Here is an 18,575-nt window from a genome sequence, read left to right on the forward strand (position 1 = left end):
CATGTAGAGAGGCCCGGAGGGTGACATTTGGCCCCAGACCTAAGGCTTTCCACTGCTGATCTAAGTGCAGTGGCTCATAAGAGCGTAAGAAAAGCCCTGCTGGATCAGGATCTACAAAGGAAGCAGGAAGTGTTGGGACAGGAAGTCTATGGGAGGGTACTCTCTCTCACAGGACCAGCCCACCCATGAGGCAAGGTGAGGCAACAGCCTCAGGCAGCAGAATCCACAGGGGTAGCAGATCCCAATGTTGGGCTTTCTTCCCTGCTTGTTCCTGATCTTCCTTCATGGTGGGGAGGAGTGGCACCATTTTGCGATGCGCCTCTGGTGCCAAAATGTCTTAGGTTGGCCCTGCTCCCTTACTGCAGTTTACTCAGAACAGACTTGCATGAGCACACCCAGAATTGAGTAAAGAACTTGCCTCTACTGTTCAAATGTGACCCAAGTTAACAAAACAGATGGAAGTGGGTTGAGGGCATGGGGAGGAGAGTGGGCAGAGCAAGTGAAAATAACAGAGGCCAAGACATTGCACTAACCTTCAGTCATTCGCCGGTACTTATCCTTGAACATGAACCCAAAGACCAGACAGCATCCTCTCTTTGGGAGACCAAGTTCTGCAAAAGACAGCAAAGTAGATGGTGATCAGCAAAACTGTTGACTAAAAATGGGAGGCATTTGCAAAAAACAAAACAAAAAGAAAAAAGTCTGGATCAGAGTAGAGACCCTGGTTGGAAGGAAACTATTAAAATAAAGTTTTTATTTCTTACACTTAGGTTATAGAGTAGCCTTGCTAGATGCCAAGGTTTCCCTCTACCAACAGGGGAAGGAGATGTGCTTTTCTGCTGTGGAGGCCCCTGCACAGCTGCACCTGCCGAAAGAATGGCAAGGCACTCCCTAAAGTGTCAGCAGCTGTGGTCATAAGGCCCTGAAGCAGGAAGTTAACAGCAGTGGTGCAGGAGCAGCACCAGTAACAAATCTACTGGATCCAAAGGCATTCCATTATTATTGTTTCACCAAGAATTTCCCTATAAGATCAGACCCTATTCTTTCTGACATCTTGCTTTTACCTGTTCCTGTTTTTATGTGCTTATTTATTTATTTATTTTGGCTTACTGATTTTATTATACTGCTTTATTGTTTGTTTTCTATATCTCTTGCAGTTTTTTTATTAAAACAAACAAACCATTAAGTGGTTTAGAAGTGCTTCCCAATAAAACAAGCAAACAGACAATGTTTTCTGTTTCATTAGCTGCCACCTATATTGAAAACATGGGGTATATATTCAGTATCCATATCTGTCTTGTCTATCTATAAACACATGCATACAGGTAGCATGTAAAGATATAAACAAAAATTCCATGGGCACTTTGCAATCAGATGTGACCAAAATCACTATAATTCAGGCACCAATTCATTTCTGTGCTTTCATTCTATGCCTACCGTATTGCTGCTTCCCTATCCCTGGTATATTCAAAGATATATCTGGGCTGTGATGCAAAAACCAATCACAGGAACTGGGTGACTGTACTAAATCCCAGCACCAACTCTTCCATTCCTCCCACCTGAATTGCGTATGGATTTTTAACGAACAAATCCAGGCCCCGTCCCCCCCCCCCCCCAGTGCCCAGCTAACTTCCACTCCCCAATGGAAACTCCTTCCCTGAGTGTTTGCTTCAGACGCTCTGTTTATGTTCAGGAGGAGGCTCAATAAATCTCTGCTCTTCAACACATGCAAGTAATGAGAGCTCTCTAATCCCGTTCACTTAGCAGGCCGTGTGATAAAATAGAACATGGGACCTTGAAGGAGAGATAAATCTGTCTTCAGGCTCCATGCCCTTTCAAAGCAAAACAGCTGGCCTGTAAAGTGGCTGAACGCCAAGGCCTGAGGAAGTACATGTCTTTGATCTCTTGCTTTCTTACAGGAGCTGCCTGGCTATCAGCAAAAAGGCAGAGAAATGGATCTAAGCATGGGTTTTTCCAAAAAAAGGGAGACGGCCGTCTCTGTGTGTTTGCCACCTTCACCATGCATCTGTATGTGTATATATATCTTGCGGTGCGTAAAAACACCTTGCAGATTCTTCAAACAAAACCACCTCATGGCACAGCAGAAAGAATTAAGGCAGCGCGCTCTGCCTTGCCTGTGGCCCAGACATATACGCCTGGGTCTCTCTCATTTTGTGCGGCCTTGCTGATCAAAGTTCTTTTGATGTTTGTTTAGTGTGCCTGTGGTCCTTTTTTATATCTACTACTTCATTTGCAAACAGAGAATTACTGGGTCTCAGGGCAAGCAGGAATCGATGCCAATAACAGGGCCCAAAGCAACCTTTCCACTACAAATTTCAGATGGAGAGAGAACGAGCTGTAGTTAAGGGCATGAGAAAGACATGTGTTCATGGAAGAAACTTTTCTTTCTAGCCCATGTGAGATGAATGGGAACTTCTGGCCTTACAGGTGTTGTTGGATTCATACTCCTATCAGTCCCAGTCTGAATAGCCAATAGTCAGGGATGATGAGAGTTGGAGTCCAATGACTTCTAGGGGGCCATACGTTTGCCATCGCTGCAGAATGGAGGAGCAGAGGGGGAAAATTGCAGCAACTGAAATATGATGAATGTCATTTTCCACAATCTAGCACAGGTAACTCTGGTATCTCAAATGGTTCCCAAAGGCATAAGACTGGTGACCAGCCTCAGCTAAAATGAAAAAGAAAATCTGGTTGAAGGATCTTCTATCATGTTTGACCTCCCCCAATACTTGCTGTCATATCACCATTCCAAATCAGTGAGAAAACTGCTGATCAAGCCAATTATAAACAGTGTTTGAAACAGGTCTGTGTTTCACAAAACACTATTTTTTTAAATGGTGAGGATGCTGCCACAGCCAAGCCAACATGAAGGCAGTATTATTTGTCAATGCTGCCTCCAAAATTTGCAACATAAAAAGTGATTCACTGTGAAAGGTGGTCACTTTTAGTGATACAATTTTCTTGGAGAGATGAGCACAGGTCATAGTGGGCCATATGGGAGCCACTGCAGCTAAAACAGGAATGTGGGATGTGTGGCCCTGCAGATGTTGTTTGGCTCTGACTCCAGTTGTGACTGACTAGCATTGGCACTGCTGGCTGGGGTTGATGGGAGATGGAGCTGACCAGCATCTGGGAGACTACAGGTTCCCAATCCCTGGTTTATGGCATCTAACAATCCTAGTTCCCGTATCCTGAATAGCCTCACCATTTAGATAGCAGGCTCCTATTGTAAATTTGTTTCATGAAAAGTTCATGAAACATCTTTACATAGGCCAAAAGCCATTTTCAGTCCTGTTGTGTTCAGCTTAAGGAAACCACCATAAAATGGACCTTTGGGACTGCCATTTGTACACGGCTGCCCCCAGGTTCAGAATTAATCATTTTTTCCTCCCTTTTAAACAAGTCCAAGCAGGCAGAGGCCCATCAATAAGGCTGCAGTAGCTTCCTCATTTCAGGATCACTTGTCTTATCTGTATAAAACTGGAGAAGTAAACAAGCTGTTATTCATGCCTTTGCTGATATGAAACCAAAGGTATCATTGATCCTTATCAAGCCTCTAATGAACTGCCAAGGTATCAAAATGTAATTAAAAGCACCAAATTAACTAAACTTATCAGCCACAATAAACAGTGGCTTCAACAACAGAGCCAAACAAATCAGCTTCCCTTCCCGCTTTCCACCTTTCCTGCTAATTGTGAAATGTAATTACATAATTACCCATCTCTTTTGCATGGATGGGGTCCTGTTTATTGCTGTTGATTGATGCGGCTAGTGGATGAATCTAGAATGAGGGCCCATCAATAAAGGCATATGTAAAGTGAAAACCTCTGCAAGGTCTAAGCCATAGAAACAGATTCTACTTATTGGAGGGCCAACCCTACTGTTAAGCAGAATGGGGCAGCTGCTTCGGGTGGCAGGGAAAAAACAAAGCAGTATTCCATGCAGCCTACCTTACACCCCTAAGCTAGTCTGTTACCCTCAGATGCAGTGGGATATATTTTATTTATTGACATCAAATCATACATAATATCTATACAGTGTACAGCGGTGGCAGCGGGAGGCCCCATTAGCTAAAGTGGTACCTCAGGTTAAGAACTATTTCAGGTTAAGAACAGACCTCCAGAATGAATTAAGTTCTTAACCCGAGGTACCACTGTATGCAGAAAAAATTGTAAATAGGCTCTCAGGTTACAAGGCATCAACTCATGAGCAACTGAGCTAGTGCCTAAAAGGCATGGCCAACCCAACTGCACTGGAGGTCTGGAGATCCTCATTAGAATCTAGGGGCCGCTAGCCCATTTGCCATTGATGAAGTAAGATGCAACAGACAGTCTAGTAATCCTCTGCACATGGAATGTGGGAAGTCGGCATCTTGCCCTTTGCCTCAGGCAGCAAAAGAATTTGGCCCAGCTCTGATGGTGATTTTTGGTGCCATGAAAGGGCAGCAAATAGCTGGTCATTTAACTGTTGCATTTTTGCTGCCTGGGAAAACAAGAAGGGCTTGTAGCATTTTCTGCCTCAAATACAGTAATAACTTGACCAGCCCTAGGCACCTCTGTTAATTGACAAAGCTCTAAACAACTTGGACCCAAAGCAGCGATGCAGCATGGGTTGCCGGCGCCCAGGGTGGGGCAGAGCTGAATGCAGACTTGTAGCTAGGATGACCTGTATCCAGTAATATCAGGTCAGAGGGACAGACAGGAACTAGAGAACACTAGGAGTGGGCATTGTGGTCAGAATAAGCAGCTTCAGGTGAGATTCATGGGAGAAAGCATCACATGTGAGGGGGAGAACATGTAGTACAGGCATAAGCAAACTCGGCCCTCCAGAAGTTTTGGGACTACAACTCCCATCATCCCTAGCTAACAGGACCAGTGGTCAGGGATGATGGGAGTTGTAGTCCCAAAATATCTGGAGGGCCTAGTTTGCCTATGCCTGATGTGGTGTTTGGGCCTCTTTGCCAGATTCCCTACACAGGTTGGCTCAACAATTTTGGGGTCTTCCTATAAAAAGCTCAACGACTTTTGGGGTGTTTTTAATTTTAGAAATGTGGCAAAGAGCTGAGGTATTGGCTTCCCATCCTTTAGATCTGCTACTGCATTGCACCTGATCCCTCTGGAGGCTCCAGCCATAAAGGCAAAAGTCCACATTGTAACATTCAGGTTTCAATGGATCAAAGCATAATTCTGGATTTGAGGTCTTATTTCAAGTTTGCTCTCAAGGGGGCCTTCTTTTACACTTGTAAAAAATACGTTGCTACCCTCATGATGAGACGGAACAATGCAAGCACGCACAGCATTATGATAATTCATGCTGCAAATACATTAAGAGTTTGCTAAAGCTTTTATAGCTAAAGGCATATTTAAATGCTTAACTGCTCCTTCAAGGTGTCTCGGTGCTGCTGCGCTGAAGGCCTGAATCTCTGAGCTGGGTTCCACCCCCAAGCCCTTTCATATGCAAGGGAAAATCTACAGCTCAGAGAGCAAAGCACACAGCACTTAACAATGCTTTAGATATAGGGGACCATGGAGAATCAGATGGGTCTTTTTTTAAATAGCCAGACATGTGCATGAGTTTCAAACTTGGAATCACCCCCCAGGTGTGCCAGGCGCACACTAATGTTGTCTGGAGCAGCATCCCAGCTCCCTCAGCTGCCACAAGTCTCCCAAGGCAGAGTCACAGTTACCCACAGTGGTTAGGTAAAGGGATCCCTGACCATTAGGTCCAGTCATGGCTGACTCTGGGGTTGCAGCACTCATCTCGCTTTATTGGCTGAGGGAGTCGGCGTACAGCTTCCGGGTCATGTGGCCAGCATGCCTAAGCCACTTCTGGCAAAGCAGAGCAGCACACAGAAACACCGTCTACCTTCCCACTGGAGCAGTACCTATTTATCTACTTGTACTTTGGCATGCTTTCGAACTGCTAGGTTGGCAGGAGCAGGGACCAAGCAATGGGAGCTCACTCCGTCGCGGGGATTCGAACCGCCGACCTTCTGATTGGCAAGTCCTAGGCTCTGTGGTTTAACCCACAGCACCACCCGCACCCCCCCACAGTGGTTACTCTTCACCTTTGACCAAAAAAAGATTACAGCTGTAAGGGCTCAACCCTCCCCACCACAACATACACAACCTAGGAGGAGCGGTGGCGCTGGGCATTTAGAAATCTGCCAGAGATTGGCAGCCAAACCACTGAAGCCACTGAAGCCAATGAAGCTGTATTTTTCGCCCCATAAGATGCACCTGACCATTAGATGCACCTTCTCCTGCTGGAGCCTTGGCAACGGGACAGTGCCTGCAGCTCAGTCAGCCTGCCTCCAAAGGCAGCAGCAGTGGCGGCGGCGAAACTGAACGCATTGGCTTTCCCGGCGGCTGCACCAACAGCCGCCGCTGCTCTTTTCAATGAGCCTCATTCTCCAGCCACAACATCTATCTCCCTGGGCAATGTTTGCTCAGACATTACTCAGCTCTGGAAGTAGCACCTCTCTCTCTCTCTCTCTCTCTCTCTCTCTCTCTCATTTGCCTCGCATTAAGCCGCAGGAAACTCCTGCTGCAACTATATCCGCTCCCCAGGAGGGAGGCAGCCGGGGGAGAGGGGTGGAGAGAGGGAGAGAGAGAGAGAGCTTGTTCAGATCAGGTGTTGTTATTGTTAATTTGTATACTGCCCTCCATCTGAAGATCACAACATAAAAATGCAAAACAAAAACAGAGCAAAAGTGAAGGTCGCCGCCTCACCTTGCAAAGAAAACCCAAAAGTGTTGCCTGACAGCCTTGCTTGCTCATCCAAGGGATAAAGAGACCCGTTTCCTCTACTTCTGGGCAACGTCTCCCTCAGAGCCTTCAGACGCACATGGGCACCTGGCAGCTAAGCCTCGGGGTAAGAGGCAAATTTATTGCTTGGCGGGAGCTCCCCATCCCAATCTGACAGAGCGCATGAGGGAGAAAGATCTCCCTCCGAGCTGGCTCCTGGCTGCTCTCATGCAAGTCACACAGCCCCTCAGATGGAGGGAACTTTAAAGAGTGTTCTAAAGCCCTCTCCCCCCGCCTCACCTCTCCCTCCCCCTCGCACGGGCCGGGGACGCTCGCGTGGGTGTCGCCATTAGGACGCGTGCACGGGCGGCGTGCCACGTCCCCGCCACTCCGGGAACCAAAGTCCCCAGCTCCGCCACTGCCAGAGACCACACTTTCGCTCCATAAGATGTACAGACATTTCCCTTACTTTTTAGGAGGAAAAAAGTGTGTCTTATGGAGCGAAAAATACGGTATACAATGGGGGGGGGGGTTGGAAAGTTTAGTTTTAGTTTGTTTGTTTGATGAACAAATATAATGTGTGGGTATGTATGCAATATGACTATGAGTAAAATCAGTGGGTGTGCACCCTAATGAAATATGCATGATTATGGCACCACTTGTAGGCTTCCCAGAGGCACTAGGATGGGCACTACATGGGAACAGAATACAGGACTAGATAGGCCACCAGGGCTGCTCTTAGGCAGTGGCGGAACTTCATGCTCTGGGACCGGGGGGCAGAGAGCAGGTGGGGACGGGGCTGGCGTGCATCCCGGGGGCATGGCGCGCCAACCACAGGGGTGTGATGTGTGTCCTGGGGGCATGGCGCCCAGCGCGGGGGAGGGGGCAGCTGCAATAGCACTCCACCGGGATCGCACTGCCGGGGGTGGTGCGCTCCCCCCCCCGCACTCGTCTTCCTCCGCCAGTGCTCTTAGGATCTGGTGTTCTTACTTTCCAGCAATTATCCCTCCATCCCAAAGCTAATAGGAGGAGGAGGGGGAGGAGGAGGAGGAGGAGGAGGAGAAGGAGAAGGAGAAGCCTACACAGGTTGTCAGAGGGATGAACAGCTCTGCAGGCAGTAGAGAAGGGCAAATTTATCCATTTCATGTCCCCTTAGCATCTTTCTGGGGTGGTACACACTCCACTCAGCAACATAAGGCACTGCCTTATATAAAGTCACACTGTTAGTTCATTTAGCCCAGTAATGGCTTATAGCCCAGAATGTCTCGAGTGAAGGGCAGAGGTCTTATCTCAACAACTGGCACCTGCTCTTTCTAACTTCAGATGCTGGGGATCTTAAGTGCTCTACTATGGAATTATGGGGCGGAAGATGACAAAGCTGGAAAAGGGGCTCAGGTTCTGTTGAGTTGCTCTTCTTCCCTTCCTTCGTCAACCCCTCCCTCCTTTCCTTAGCAATTTTACAGCTCACTTTGAAGGCAATTATGTTATACAAAAGTCATGGAGAGCTTGAGGTTTCAGATGAAGCAGCACACAAAAATGCTATTGCAAAGGGGTAGTAAAGGTTTATTAACGTCATCATAATTTGTGCTTTTGTGCAGCTGAATCCCATCAGGAATGGTAATAAATGTTTAATAGCCCAATAATACCTGTTTAATAATTTTCTGAGCTCATTCCTGCCTAATTGCAAGTTTATTAAAGAACAATAAACTTTATAATCGCTGTAAAGACATAATTGCAATTCCAACACTTATTTAATATTGAGTTAATTATATTACAACTAAGTTATTTTTCCCATACATATTAAATATCAATTAGTTGTTTTAAACTATTGATTTGTATTTAATTAACTGTGCTATTATATACTAATTAAATTCTTATACAAAAAGTTAAAACAGCTGGTCCCTCAAATTAAATTTAAAAAAGCAAAAACACAAAACACTCATTGTATTGAAATAAATCACACATTTACATCAATTCATGGTTTCCTTCCACAGTGATGAATATTCAGAAACTGTGGTAATAAATGCAGGGTTCCACATGCTCTACCATAATTAAGTTACTTAAAACCAAAGAGATCTTTATTTTCTATGACAGCTTTTGCCAACCAGATATGCAGGACTACAATTCCCACCAGCCCCAATCAGCACAACCAACAGTAAGGGATGATGGGAATAATAGTCCAACAGTGTCAAAGAGCGAGCCAGCAGTAGATTGCTCCATTCAAAGTTGGAGTTAACTCTTTATTAGCAAAACCACAACCTTCACTTGGCTGAGTGTCAGGCCTAATGATACTGAGGCCCTTCTTCGCATCCCTCCTCCTCGAGAGGTCTGGAGGGTGGCGACATGAGAACGGGGCCTTCTCTGCAGTGGCTCCCCATTTGTGGAATGCTCTCCCCAGGAAAGTTCGCTTGGCGTCTTCATTATACACCTTCCTGTTAAAAACGTTCCTTTTAAACAGTCCTCCTGTTTCAGCCCTTCTTTGAACAGGCCATTCCTGATGGGAATGTGACCCTGGATCCCCAACCCAGGTTTATGGAACAGGATAAGATCTCAGTGCTGGACTGTGTGTCATGGAAAGGTGGTGCCTGGATGTCACAAGGCTGATAAGGAAATGCTGGGTCTCCACAAGTCAGGGAAAGGCTGGAGACTTGGAGTGCAATTGACTTTTACTCGCAGAAGGTCACACAGCTAGGTCTCCCAGGCTCGACTGCATCAGCTTGAGACATTGCTGAAAACTGACCTCTGGCCCCGCCTTTCCCCTCTAGCTTCTCACTCTAGAGCCCTTCCCAACAGATGGTGTGATGGAGTGTGTGTGAGCTCCTCCTCTGGGCCTGTCTGGCCCTTTGCTCAGCAACATGCAGGCCTTTGCTGGAGAAGGGTATGAGAGGAGGAGAGCCAGTACGACGGAAACTGTCTTACTGCGGGATGGCAGGCGTACCCTACCATTCCTCCCTGTCCGCATTTGCACTCACACTGAGATGCTCAGCCTCCAACTCCATCCTTCTTCTGCCCCCCCTCCACCAATTCTCCAACCTGCTGCTTCCAGGACCTCTCAGCTCACCCCTTCCCCAGCCTCCTCCCAGAGTCCCACCACCAGGACCCTGGGTCAAAGTTCTCATCTTCACTGTCCTCCCTGTGGGGCACCTGGGTTCCACCACTCCTCCCCATCCAACCAGTTCCTGACACTGGGTTCCAAAGACCCTTCCCAGGTTCAAGTTTTGAATTCGTAAGTGCTCATCCAGCCTCTTTCATTCCCCTCCTGCCCAGCTGTGTGATTTGTCCGACTCCCACCCTGTTACTATATGGCTGTTAAACAGCTGCTGTTGTTTTGTACCTTGGGTGAACCTAATCTTTCACCTATTATCATGTTGTGTTTTACAGTACTTTGCTAAGCAGGCAAAGCTGTATGAGGCCCTTTGAGATAACACCGTGTCATATAAAGATGAGTTATTATTATTAAAATCTTTGCCAGGTTAATTCTTTAAAAATATGCTTGAAAAACAAAAAACAAAAAAAATTAATATAATATAATACAATAAAAAGACCAGCCTGATAAACAAATGAGCATATTACTGCTTGAAATATGAATGAGGCAGGGAAGAAATGCGCTTAAACACTTTAGCTCTGCAGCATTTTACTCCATACTGCACTGCTAAAAGGTTGCATTTATAAACCTATTCATTTTGTTATGTACTCGCAAACCTTGTCATCCATTTATTGCACAAATAAAATCTTAAAAGCGGAGGATTAGTTGAGTGTGTCCCTGTGGGACCACAATGGGGCTTTAACGGATCCATCATTGGTGCTAAACAGATGGAACAGAGATGGTTGCCAGCTCATCTTGTTCCACATCCTAAAAAAGTAGGGAATGTGCCATATGTGCAGGAGAAAGGAAGGAAGGAAGGAAGGAAGGAAGGAAGGAAGGAAGGAAGGAAGGAAGGAAGGAAGGAAGGTGTTGGGCTTCTTCTTGGGCTGGATGAATGGAAACAAAACACACTTTGGTCAAATTAGTTATCAAACAGTTGGTTTCATAATGCCCTAGTTGAAAAGCAGGTACATTGTAAGAGAAAAATGTTATCTAATTTTGTTGTGAAAACTCTCTGTGAAAAAAGTAAAAGTAAATTAATCTCAATACATTCTCTTTCCATGTTTAAGTTTTTACTTGCACTGAAAAGGGAAAGGGAAAGGTTTCATTTTAGAACAAACCATAGTTCCTTGCTTAGAACAAAATACGGTTTGCTCTAACGAAAGTAAGTTAACAAGCCAGAAGGGTCACAAGTTGTCCCACTTTATAGAAGGCAGTCCTGTAGATCCTGGGCTGCCCAGATGACAAGACCCCACTCTTGGCCTCGCTGATGTAGTCCAAAGGAAAGCAGAGCAATACATTTGGCACCAGCCTGGCTGCAGGGGGTGCCAGAAGGAGGCATGCAGGGTACCACCCAACCATCTTACAGAAATTCTTCTGGATTTGTGTAGGGTTTACTCCCTAGCCACTTCTTCTCCTGAAGATATCCCACAAGGTAGCAGAGATTTAGCACAAGCATTTCCCTTCCCTTCTTCTGAATACCAGTTTCTGGAAACTTCAGGAGGGATGAGTGTTTGGATCCTGTTTGTGGGTTTCCCACAGGCATCTGGTTGGCCACTGTGAGAACACGATGCTGAACTAGACAGAACATGGACTGATCCCTTCCTTGTTCTAATGGGAGTCCTCTTGTTTCAGCTCTTCTTTGAACAGGCCATTCCTCCCCCCACCCCAGTTTTCCAACTGATACTTGGGGTGGTGGTGGTAGGGAGGAGGCAGCCTCCTGAGGTTTTCCTCAAAGTATGCTGATACCCTTCTCTCCTTTCTTGGTGGGCCTGGTTGGCTCCATTTCTGTCACCTATTGGGGGCAGTGATGCTGGCACCCACCCCACTAAGTCTCCACACTTGCAAGTCAGTTACCAAGCATCCTAGTGTCTGGCTCAAAAGGTATGTTTTAAAATCTGGACCAGGCTCTTCAGAAGAAAAGATTCACTGAAACAGCTCCATGAATGAAAGCTAGAAAGTGGGAAGCAGCTCTCAGTATGAGGATAGCTTCAGAAACCATGTAATATCCTCTCTCTCAATGAGTGCTGTTTGCCCCAGCCTGCTGAGTTTGCTTCCACCGTAAGAGGACACCTTCACTCTCATCCGAGGGAGGTAAGGCGACCAGAGGCCTCCTTCCTCCTTTCTGCAGCAGCGAGTCACATCTGCTTCGTTCACACTTCATTGGCAACACTTTCCCAGCCAATATGGACTGTGTCTTCCCTGCAAACCTCTTCAACTCTACCAAGGCAGAAATAACAAGGACAGAGCAGCCTCAGCAGAGGGGACACATGCTAGCTCCTTGCTCTGTCCATCTGCTACAAGTCTCTCTCTCTTTCTCTTAGCTTGCATCCACCCCCACATCTGCAGTCCCTGATGCCTCTGAGCTGTCTCTCTTTTGCCTCCTGATCTGCTTTGCAGCTCAGTCCTGAACTCCAGTTGCTTGGGGAGCCAACTTGACAGAGGCTTTAACAACACAGACGCCTTCCAAGCTACTCCTTCCCTTTGATTCTGCCCAGGATCTGGCATGGAAGTCTACAGGACTCAGCTAAATAATGTCAGCTGTGGTTAGAAAACTGGTGTTATCCTCCTGGGAGAGCACATGGGAAAGTAAGAAATAACGGCAGCATCTGCATTATATATCTAAAGCACCATTTTGCTGAAGTGTACCACTTTAAGCAGCAATGGCTTCCCAAAGCATCCTGGAAGCACTAGTTTGTTAGGGGTGTTGAGATTTGTTATGAGATACCCATTCCTCTTGCAGGGCTACAATTCCCAGAGTGGTTTAACAACCAATCCCTCAACCCAGGGAACTCTGGGAACTGCGGTTCTGTGAAAGAAATAGGAGTCTCCTAACAACTCCCAGCATCATTTCCAGACTACAGGTCCCAGGATTCATTGGTACTGTGCAAGTGGTACGATACTGCCATACATGAAGGGAAAGAAGTGGCCTATGTCAGAGGCTATGGAGCCATACTAGCAAGCAGAGCAATTGCCAAAGGAGCTGCAAGAAATTAGACCAAGGATGCCCTCTGGCTGCAGTTTACCTACTCCTTGTTTAGACACTTAATGACCAAGGATTGTGCTTTGAATGAGAATTGAAAACAAAGGGGCAACCAGCAAAGATGAAAGATATCTGGAGCAAATATGCTGCAGATAAATATATTTGGACTTGAGAGAGAATGACAGCTACACCGTGGCCAGTCATGATCCACCAGTCTGCAGGGCCTTGACCACTGCTCTGGTTTCTCCTCACCACACCTGTGGTCCCTCTGAACTAAAGCTCTCATTTAAGCAGCAAAAAAGAAAAAAAGAAAAAGAAAAAATGTATTCACATATACTGTGTTTCATCATTTGGAGATGATCTGGCATTCTGAGGCAGGGAACCCCATGGACCTTCTATTACTGAGAAATCATGCTCCAGCCTCACAAATGCCATTACCGCTCTGTATCTTATAATTAAATTGTATTTGGCGGTTACCTCACAGCATGCCTGCAATTCTTACTCATCTAAGGGTTTTGTAATTCCACCTCCCCCGCCTCGGATTCCATTATTTTTGCCCTAAGATTTCCCTCTCCCCCCACCCCCCCCCCACACTTCTAAAAAATAAAAAAAATCTTGGCAATTTCACAAAACACTTCAAGTTTCAAAAAAAAGAGAGAGATGAAAAGAATGAAAGAGGACTGTGCTATATTAAAAAAAACGGTCAGATTCTTCTCTTGCCATCTCCCGCTTTCCATGCTTCAAGTGGTTAAGAAAGGGGAAATGGAAATGCTTGTGAAAAGAATTCTGGTTGTGGCTTTTTTGTAATTAAAATGAAAGCACAACTAAGAATTGGGCAGCCCATAGACAGTGCATACTCCAGGCTTTTGGGCAGGAGCAGAGGCTCTCCCTGCCCTACCTGGGAATGCTGGGGATTGAACCTTTGGCATTCACTCTACCACAGAGTGGTACCACCTTTCCCAAAATTAGTAATGCACCTGACTCTCTAGAGAGGGCTCTCCCATAAGACCTCTGCCTCCAAAAGGAAGCCCCCAAAAGAGGGCTTTCCCATAGACCATCAAGTCCAAGATTTAAAATTACCACCTAAAGAGAGCCCCCCCCCCAAAAAACCACACCATTAAGTCAGAAGTCTGAGATTACTGAACTGCACAACTATGCAAGGCACCTGGCTCTTTGGATCCATCCGCTCTTGGTGACAACTGCAACCTGGCATGGGAGCTATAAATTATAACTTGGTTACCTGCTGCTGTTTTCGCTCATGTGAAAGTAACATTTCACTCTGGCCTGCTAGACCGGACAGCAAAGCCCTATCCTGGTTCTGAATGAACAAGGCCCCTCTGCGGGGAAAAGCTGAGAGAAGGGAGGTGTTCTTTGTTTCTTTCTTAATGGCAATCACTCACTGCAGAACTAGTGCTTTGATTGGAGGTATTGAAGCTTTCGAATCTGCAAGCAGGAGGGCCATTCCAGTTGCTGGGTGGCAATGGAAGAGGATGTCAAATGCACAGTGAAGGCTTAAATGCCACACCACTGGGTGTTGATTGCAGATATGAACTGCACAAGGCCTCCAAATCGGTGGCAGCAGGAGATCCTCCCACAAAAAGGAGTGGCCTGTCATTTACATTATTTGGCGATAGCACTTGAGACTGCAACACAGAGAGAAAAGTTCAGACAGGAAAACAATTAGAAAAATGGGTGATAAGTAGCACTAGCCTGGCCATAAGGATAAATGATATTATTTTATTTGCAACCCTTGTCATGGGTTCAAGGGTTGGCAATGATGGGCATCTGCCAAGGTTCACTCCTGGGCTCAGGGCCCTTCTCCTTCCTCACTGTTCCAACTGTGTCACTGCCCCTCCATTTGCCCTCTAAGAGCATGCAAGTAATGAAGAAAGTGAGAGGATTAGAATATGCAAATTGCATTAAGACACATCAAGTGGTCTTCACTTTGCATAGCCTGTCTGGGATTGTGAGCAACATCTGGAAAGTCAATGGAGAGGCCGCCCTGTGATTTTCTGGTGTATGAAGTGAGCTTGGGCTCAAGGGAATTGTGGCTTTTCTCTAGAGATTGCTGATGGGCTATCATTTTTGAGCCAGGCCCAGTGTCTCATAAGAGTATTCTGGACGACTGTTTGCATTTGTGTTCTCACGGCTGAAAGCACCAAAGCAAGCAAAAACAGAAATTATTGAATCAAACCCCATAAGGCTTCAAGCTTGAGAGATTTCCAAGAAATCTTTTTGAAGGGAAAAAAAATACAACTTGCAAAGTTTTTATCTGCAACCTCCACCCCTTAAATTCCCCCAATTATTTTGGCTTCTAAAACTAATCTAAGCAGAAATTAATGACACAGGGTTGTTTGTCCAATGCTAGTCTTAGTCAGAGCAGCATTTAAGTTATGCATGGGTCCATTTAAGTTAATGGACACAACTAAGATTCATCCATTTTAATGGGTTTGCTCCGAGTAGAACTTAGTTGGATACAAGCAAGAGAAAACAAAAATGCAACCTTCAGATTCGAGGCAGAGAAGGGTGAACTCCTTCAGTCTCTTAAACCTTGTTCCAGTCTTTAAAAACAGTGGTGATGGGAGGTTTCTCCTGGCTTTAATACAAACCATTTGCATGTATGGTTCGTTATGTCCACTGCCATTTATGGAAGGGGCAGTGTTTCCACTCTGAGCTAATAGAACTCATCCCTGCCTTTTGGTGATGTCTCTGTGGAGTTATTCCAATGGCACTGCTAGGCCTGAGGGGCCACTGGAAACTATGCCTCTCACCCCTCCCAACCATCACACTCCCCCCTTCAAACACTGCCCTATTCACTCCTGTCTAGGAAAGGGAATGAATCTTCTACATTAAATTGTGATATGCTTGTGAAGATTGAGGAGAAGGGAAAGAAAGTGCATCTATGAAATCTCACATCCCTAGCCTTAGAACTATGATGTGGGGAGAAGAGAACGGGCCCCCTTTGCTTTATTTTCCCTACAAAAAGGGGGGGGGGAGATAGAAAGAGAGACTTGTTCTTCCACACCCTCTCGCTAGGTGGTGCAGTAAAGGTAAAGGACCTCTGACCATTAGGTCCAGTCGTGTCCGACTCTGGGGTTGTGGAGCTCATCTCGCTTTATTGGCCGAGGGAGCCGGCGTACAGCTTTCAGGTCATGTGGCCAGCATGACTAAGCCGCTTCTAGCGAACCAGAGCAGTGCACGGAAATGCCGTTTACCTTCCCGCCAGAGCGGTACCTATTTATCTACTTGCACTTTGGCGTGCTTTCGAACTGCTAGGCTGGCAGGAGCAGGGACTGAGCAACGGAAGCTCACCCCGTCGCGGGGATTCAAACTGCCGACCTTCTGATCGGCAAGTCCTAGGCTCTGTGGTTTAACCCACAGCACCACCCACATCCCTAGGTGGTGCAATAGAGACCCTTAATGCCCCCCTATTTTTTTATATTCAAAACATCTTAATTGTGGGCTCCTCCAGATGATACAGTGGTGCTGCTGAGACTGACAAGTTGTGCAACCTACAATGGCAATGGGGGGGGTGTGCTCAAAAGTGTCATGATGTTGGAAAGCTAATAGACATTTGGTTTGACAAGGGTCTTTAAAAAACTGCTCTTCCTCGCCACATTGTGTGTCTTGCTTGAGTTAAACCACAACTTGGAGCTGATGCTGTTCTGCCCCTTTACCTGTGGCTGGTCTGATACCAAAACTATATAACTTATGGAGGGCACTTTGCTCACCATTGCCGGGAGCCTCCCCCCCCACCTGCACTGGCCATAATGTGAATGATATGTGAAAATAGCTCCCTTGCCTCTCTTGATGTCAGTACAAGGCTCCCAAGCACACGCACTCTCAATCCCATTAAAACTAATGGACTGAGATTGTCCACCCCATTACTTCCAATGGCTGCATTTCAACCAGACAGCCAAAAGCTCCCCTATCCTCCCCAACAGCAAGGGTGGTGGTTTTGACCCTCTCTATGCCTCATTAGCTCTTGCAGGAAGTAATTCACATAACATTTTTTAAATAAAATAAAATAAAATATTATTGTAAAGTTGATGGTGGCCTGTGCTGAATTTTGCTAATTACACCAGGAAAATAGAAATATACTATTCTCACCCCAGACAAAATACTCATTTGTATGGCAGTTTCAGTTCTTCAAAACAAAATCTCTAGGCAACAGGGTCCCCTGTCTTTTCCAAGGGGGCAATGTTTCCTTGCACAAGAATTAGGAAATTGGCTAGCTTCGCTTCAGCACTACCACTTAGAGGGTTTTGTTTGAATGCATGCAAGGGCAAATGAGAACATATGGATGAGCCTCACCCCTTGACGACACTGAGTATACTGGACACAATCCCTGGCCAATGAGTGGTTGGTGTTAATCTGAAGGGAGCCACCATCATTGTAGAGGTGAATTTAGGGGAGCACTATTGGTTCACCTGCACTGGGTGCCAAGCCGAGAGGGTGCTGTAGGGGGCACCACAACTATGATGTAGAATGGAAGCTGTTGAAAGTCTGCCACTGATAATTGTGCTGAGGATTTCCAACATGGGCAACTGGAAGCTCAGCCAATCTGGCTTCTCACCCCTCTGTTGAACCCCCTTCATGTGATGAAGGTAGCCTCCTTCAGACTCAGCCAGTTGTGTGTAAGCTTGGAAGTGCTGCAGGTGCTCATTGCATCAGCGCAGGGGTGAAGCTAGCCCTATGCATTCCCAGTGGTCCCTTTACACAAGCAAGTCCTAAAGCTGAAAGTGGCTTGTTCAAGGTTGCACCATGACCAGGTTCTGGCATTTCCCTAAGCCATGGTTTAAATGACCAGGAATGAGCTATGCCAAGCCTCAGATCAGATCCTGCCTGAGGGTTTCCCACAGATGTCAGGTTGGCCACTTTGAGAACAGGATGCGGGGCTAGACGTGCCTTTGGCCCTGATCCAACAGGATCTTATGATGTTCTTGTGAAAAGAGAGTTAGGTAAAGGTAAAGGGACCCCTGACCATTAACCCACTCCCGCCGGAGTGGTACCTATTTATCTACTTGCACTTTGATGTGCTTTCAAACTGCTAGGTTGGCAGGAGCAGTTTAACCCACAGTTTAACCCACAGTGCCACCTGTGTCCCTGGGAAAAGAGAGATAGCTGAGGCCAAATCATGCGGGCCTTTCCTCTCAACTCAGATGTCGTCTGTGCCAGCTGTTGAAAAGTAATGGCAGATACCCAAGACACTTAAGCAGCCTCAGGAGGGCCACAGGTTCCCCATCCCTAATTTATCTTAGGATCATAGATGGAATGGTAGAGCTGGAAGGGGCCACAAGGGTCAACCCCCCATGCAATGCAGGAATCTTTTGCCCAGTGTGGGGCTCGAACCCACAAGCCTGAGATTAAGAGTCTCATGCTCTACCGAGTTACCTGAATAAGCCAGGATAACAAACCATGGTTCAGAGATGGGTTGTTCAGGGAAAGTATAGTTGAACCACAGATTCTCCACAACAAACTATGTTCAGTTGAATTTGGAAGCAGATGCTTTTGACCTCTTTCCAGCTATGCTGCAGGAGGAGAGGATGCAGAAGCCCAAGGCTCATTGATGTATCACTAAACTACAGTTTAGCGTACCTTTTCCCATTCTGGTGCCCTCCTGATGTTGAGAGTTCAACTCTCATCATCCTTGGCCATTGGCCATGTTGGCAGATGGCACATTAGAGGGCACAGGATTGGTGAAGGCTGTTTGCATCAAAACACAGCCAACATGGATATG

At 46.3% G+C, this 18,575-nt stretch overlaps 1 protein-coding gene across 3 annotated transcripts in view; it reads right to left on the reverse strand.

The window, feature by feature from the left end:
* Nucleotides 1-18,575, reverse strand: part of KIRREL3 (kirre like nephrin family adhesion molecule 3) — a 741,064-nt gene that overhangs the window by 323,821 nt on the left and 398,668 nt on the right. For all 3 annotated transcript variants that reach the window (XM_083480504.1, XM_083480502.1, XM_083480503.1), the window contains one exon: nt 534-611. In XM_083480504.1, the coding sequence (XP_083336630.1) occupies nt 534-611 (78 nt within the window). The remainder of the gene's footprint in view (nt 1-533; nt 612-18,575) is intronic.

The sequence above is a fragment of the Podarcis liolepis genome, assembly GCF_965112155.1.
Source record: "Podarcis liolepis genome assembly, chromosome: 16".
NCBI classification, from domain to species: domain Eukaryota; kingdom Metazoa; phylum Chordata; class Lepidosauria; order Squamata; family Lacertidae; genus Podarcis; species Podarcis liolepis.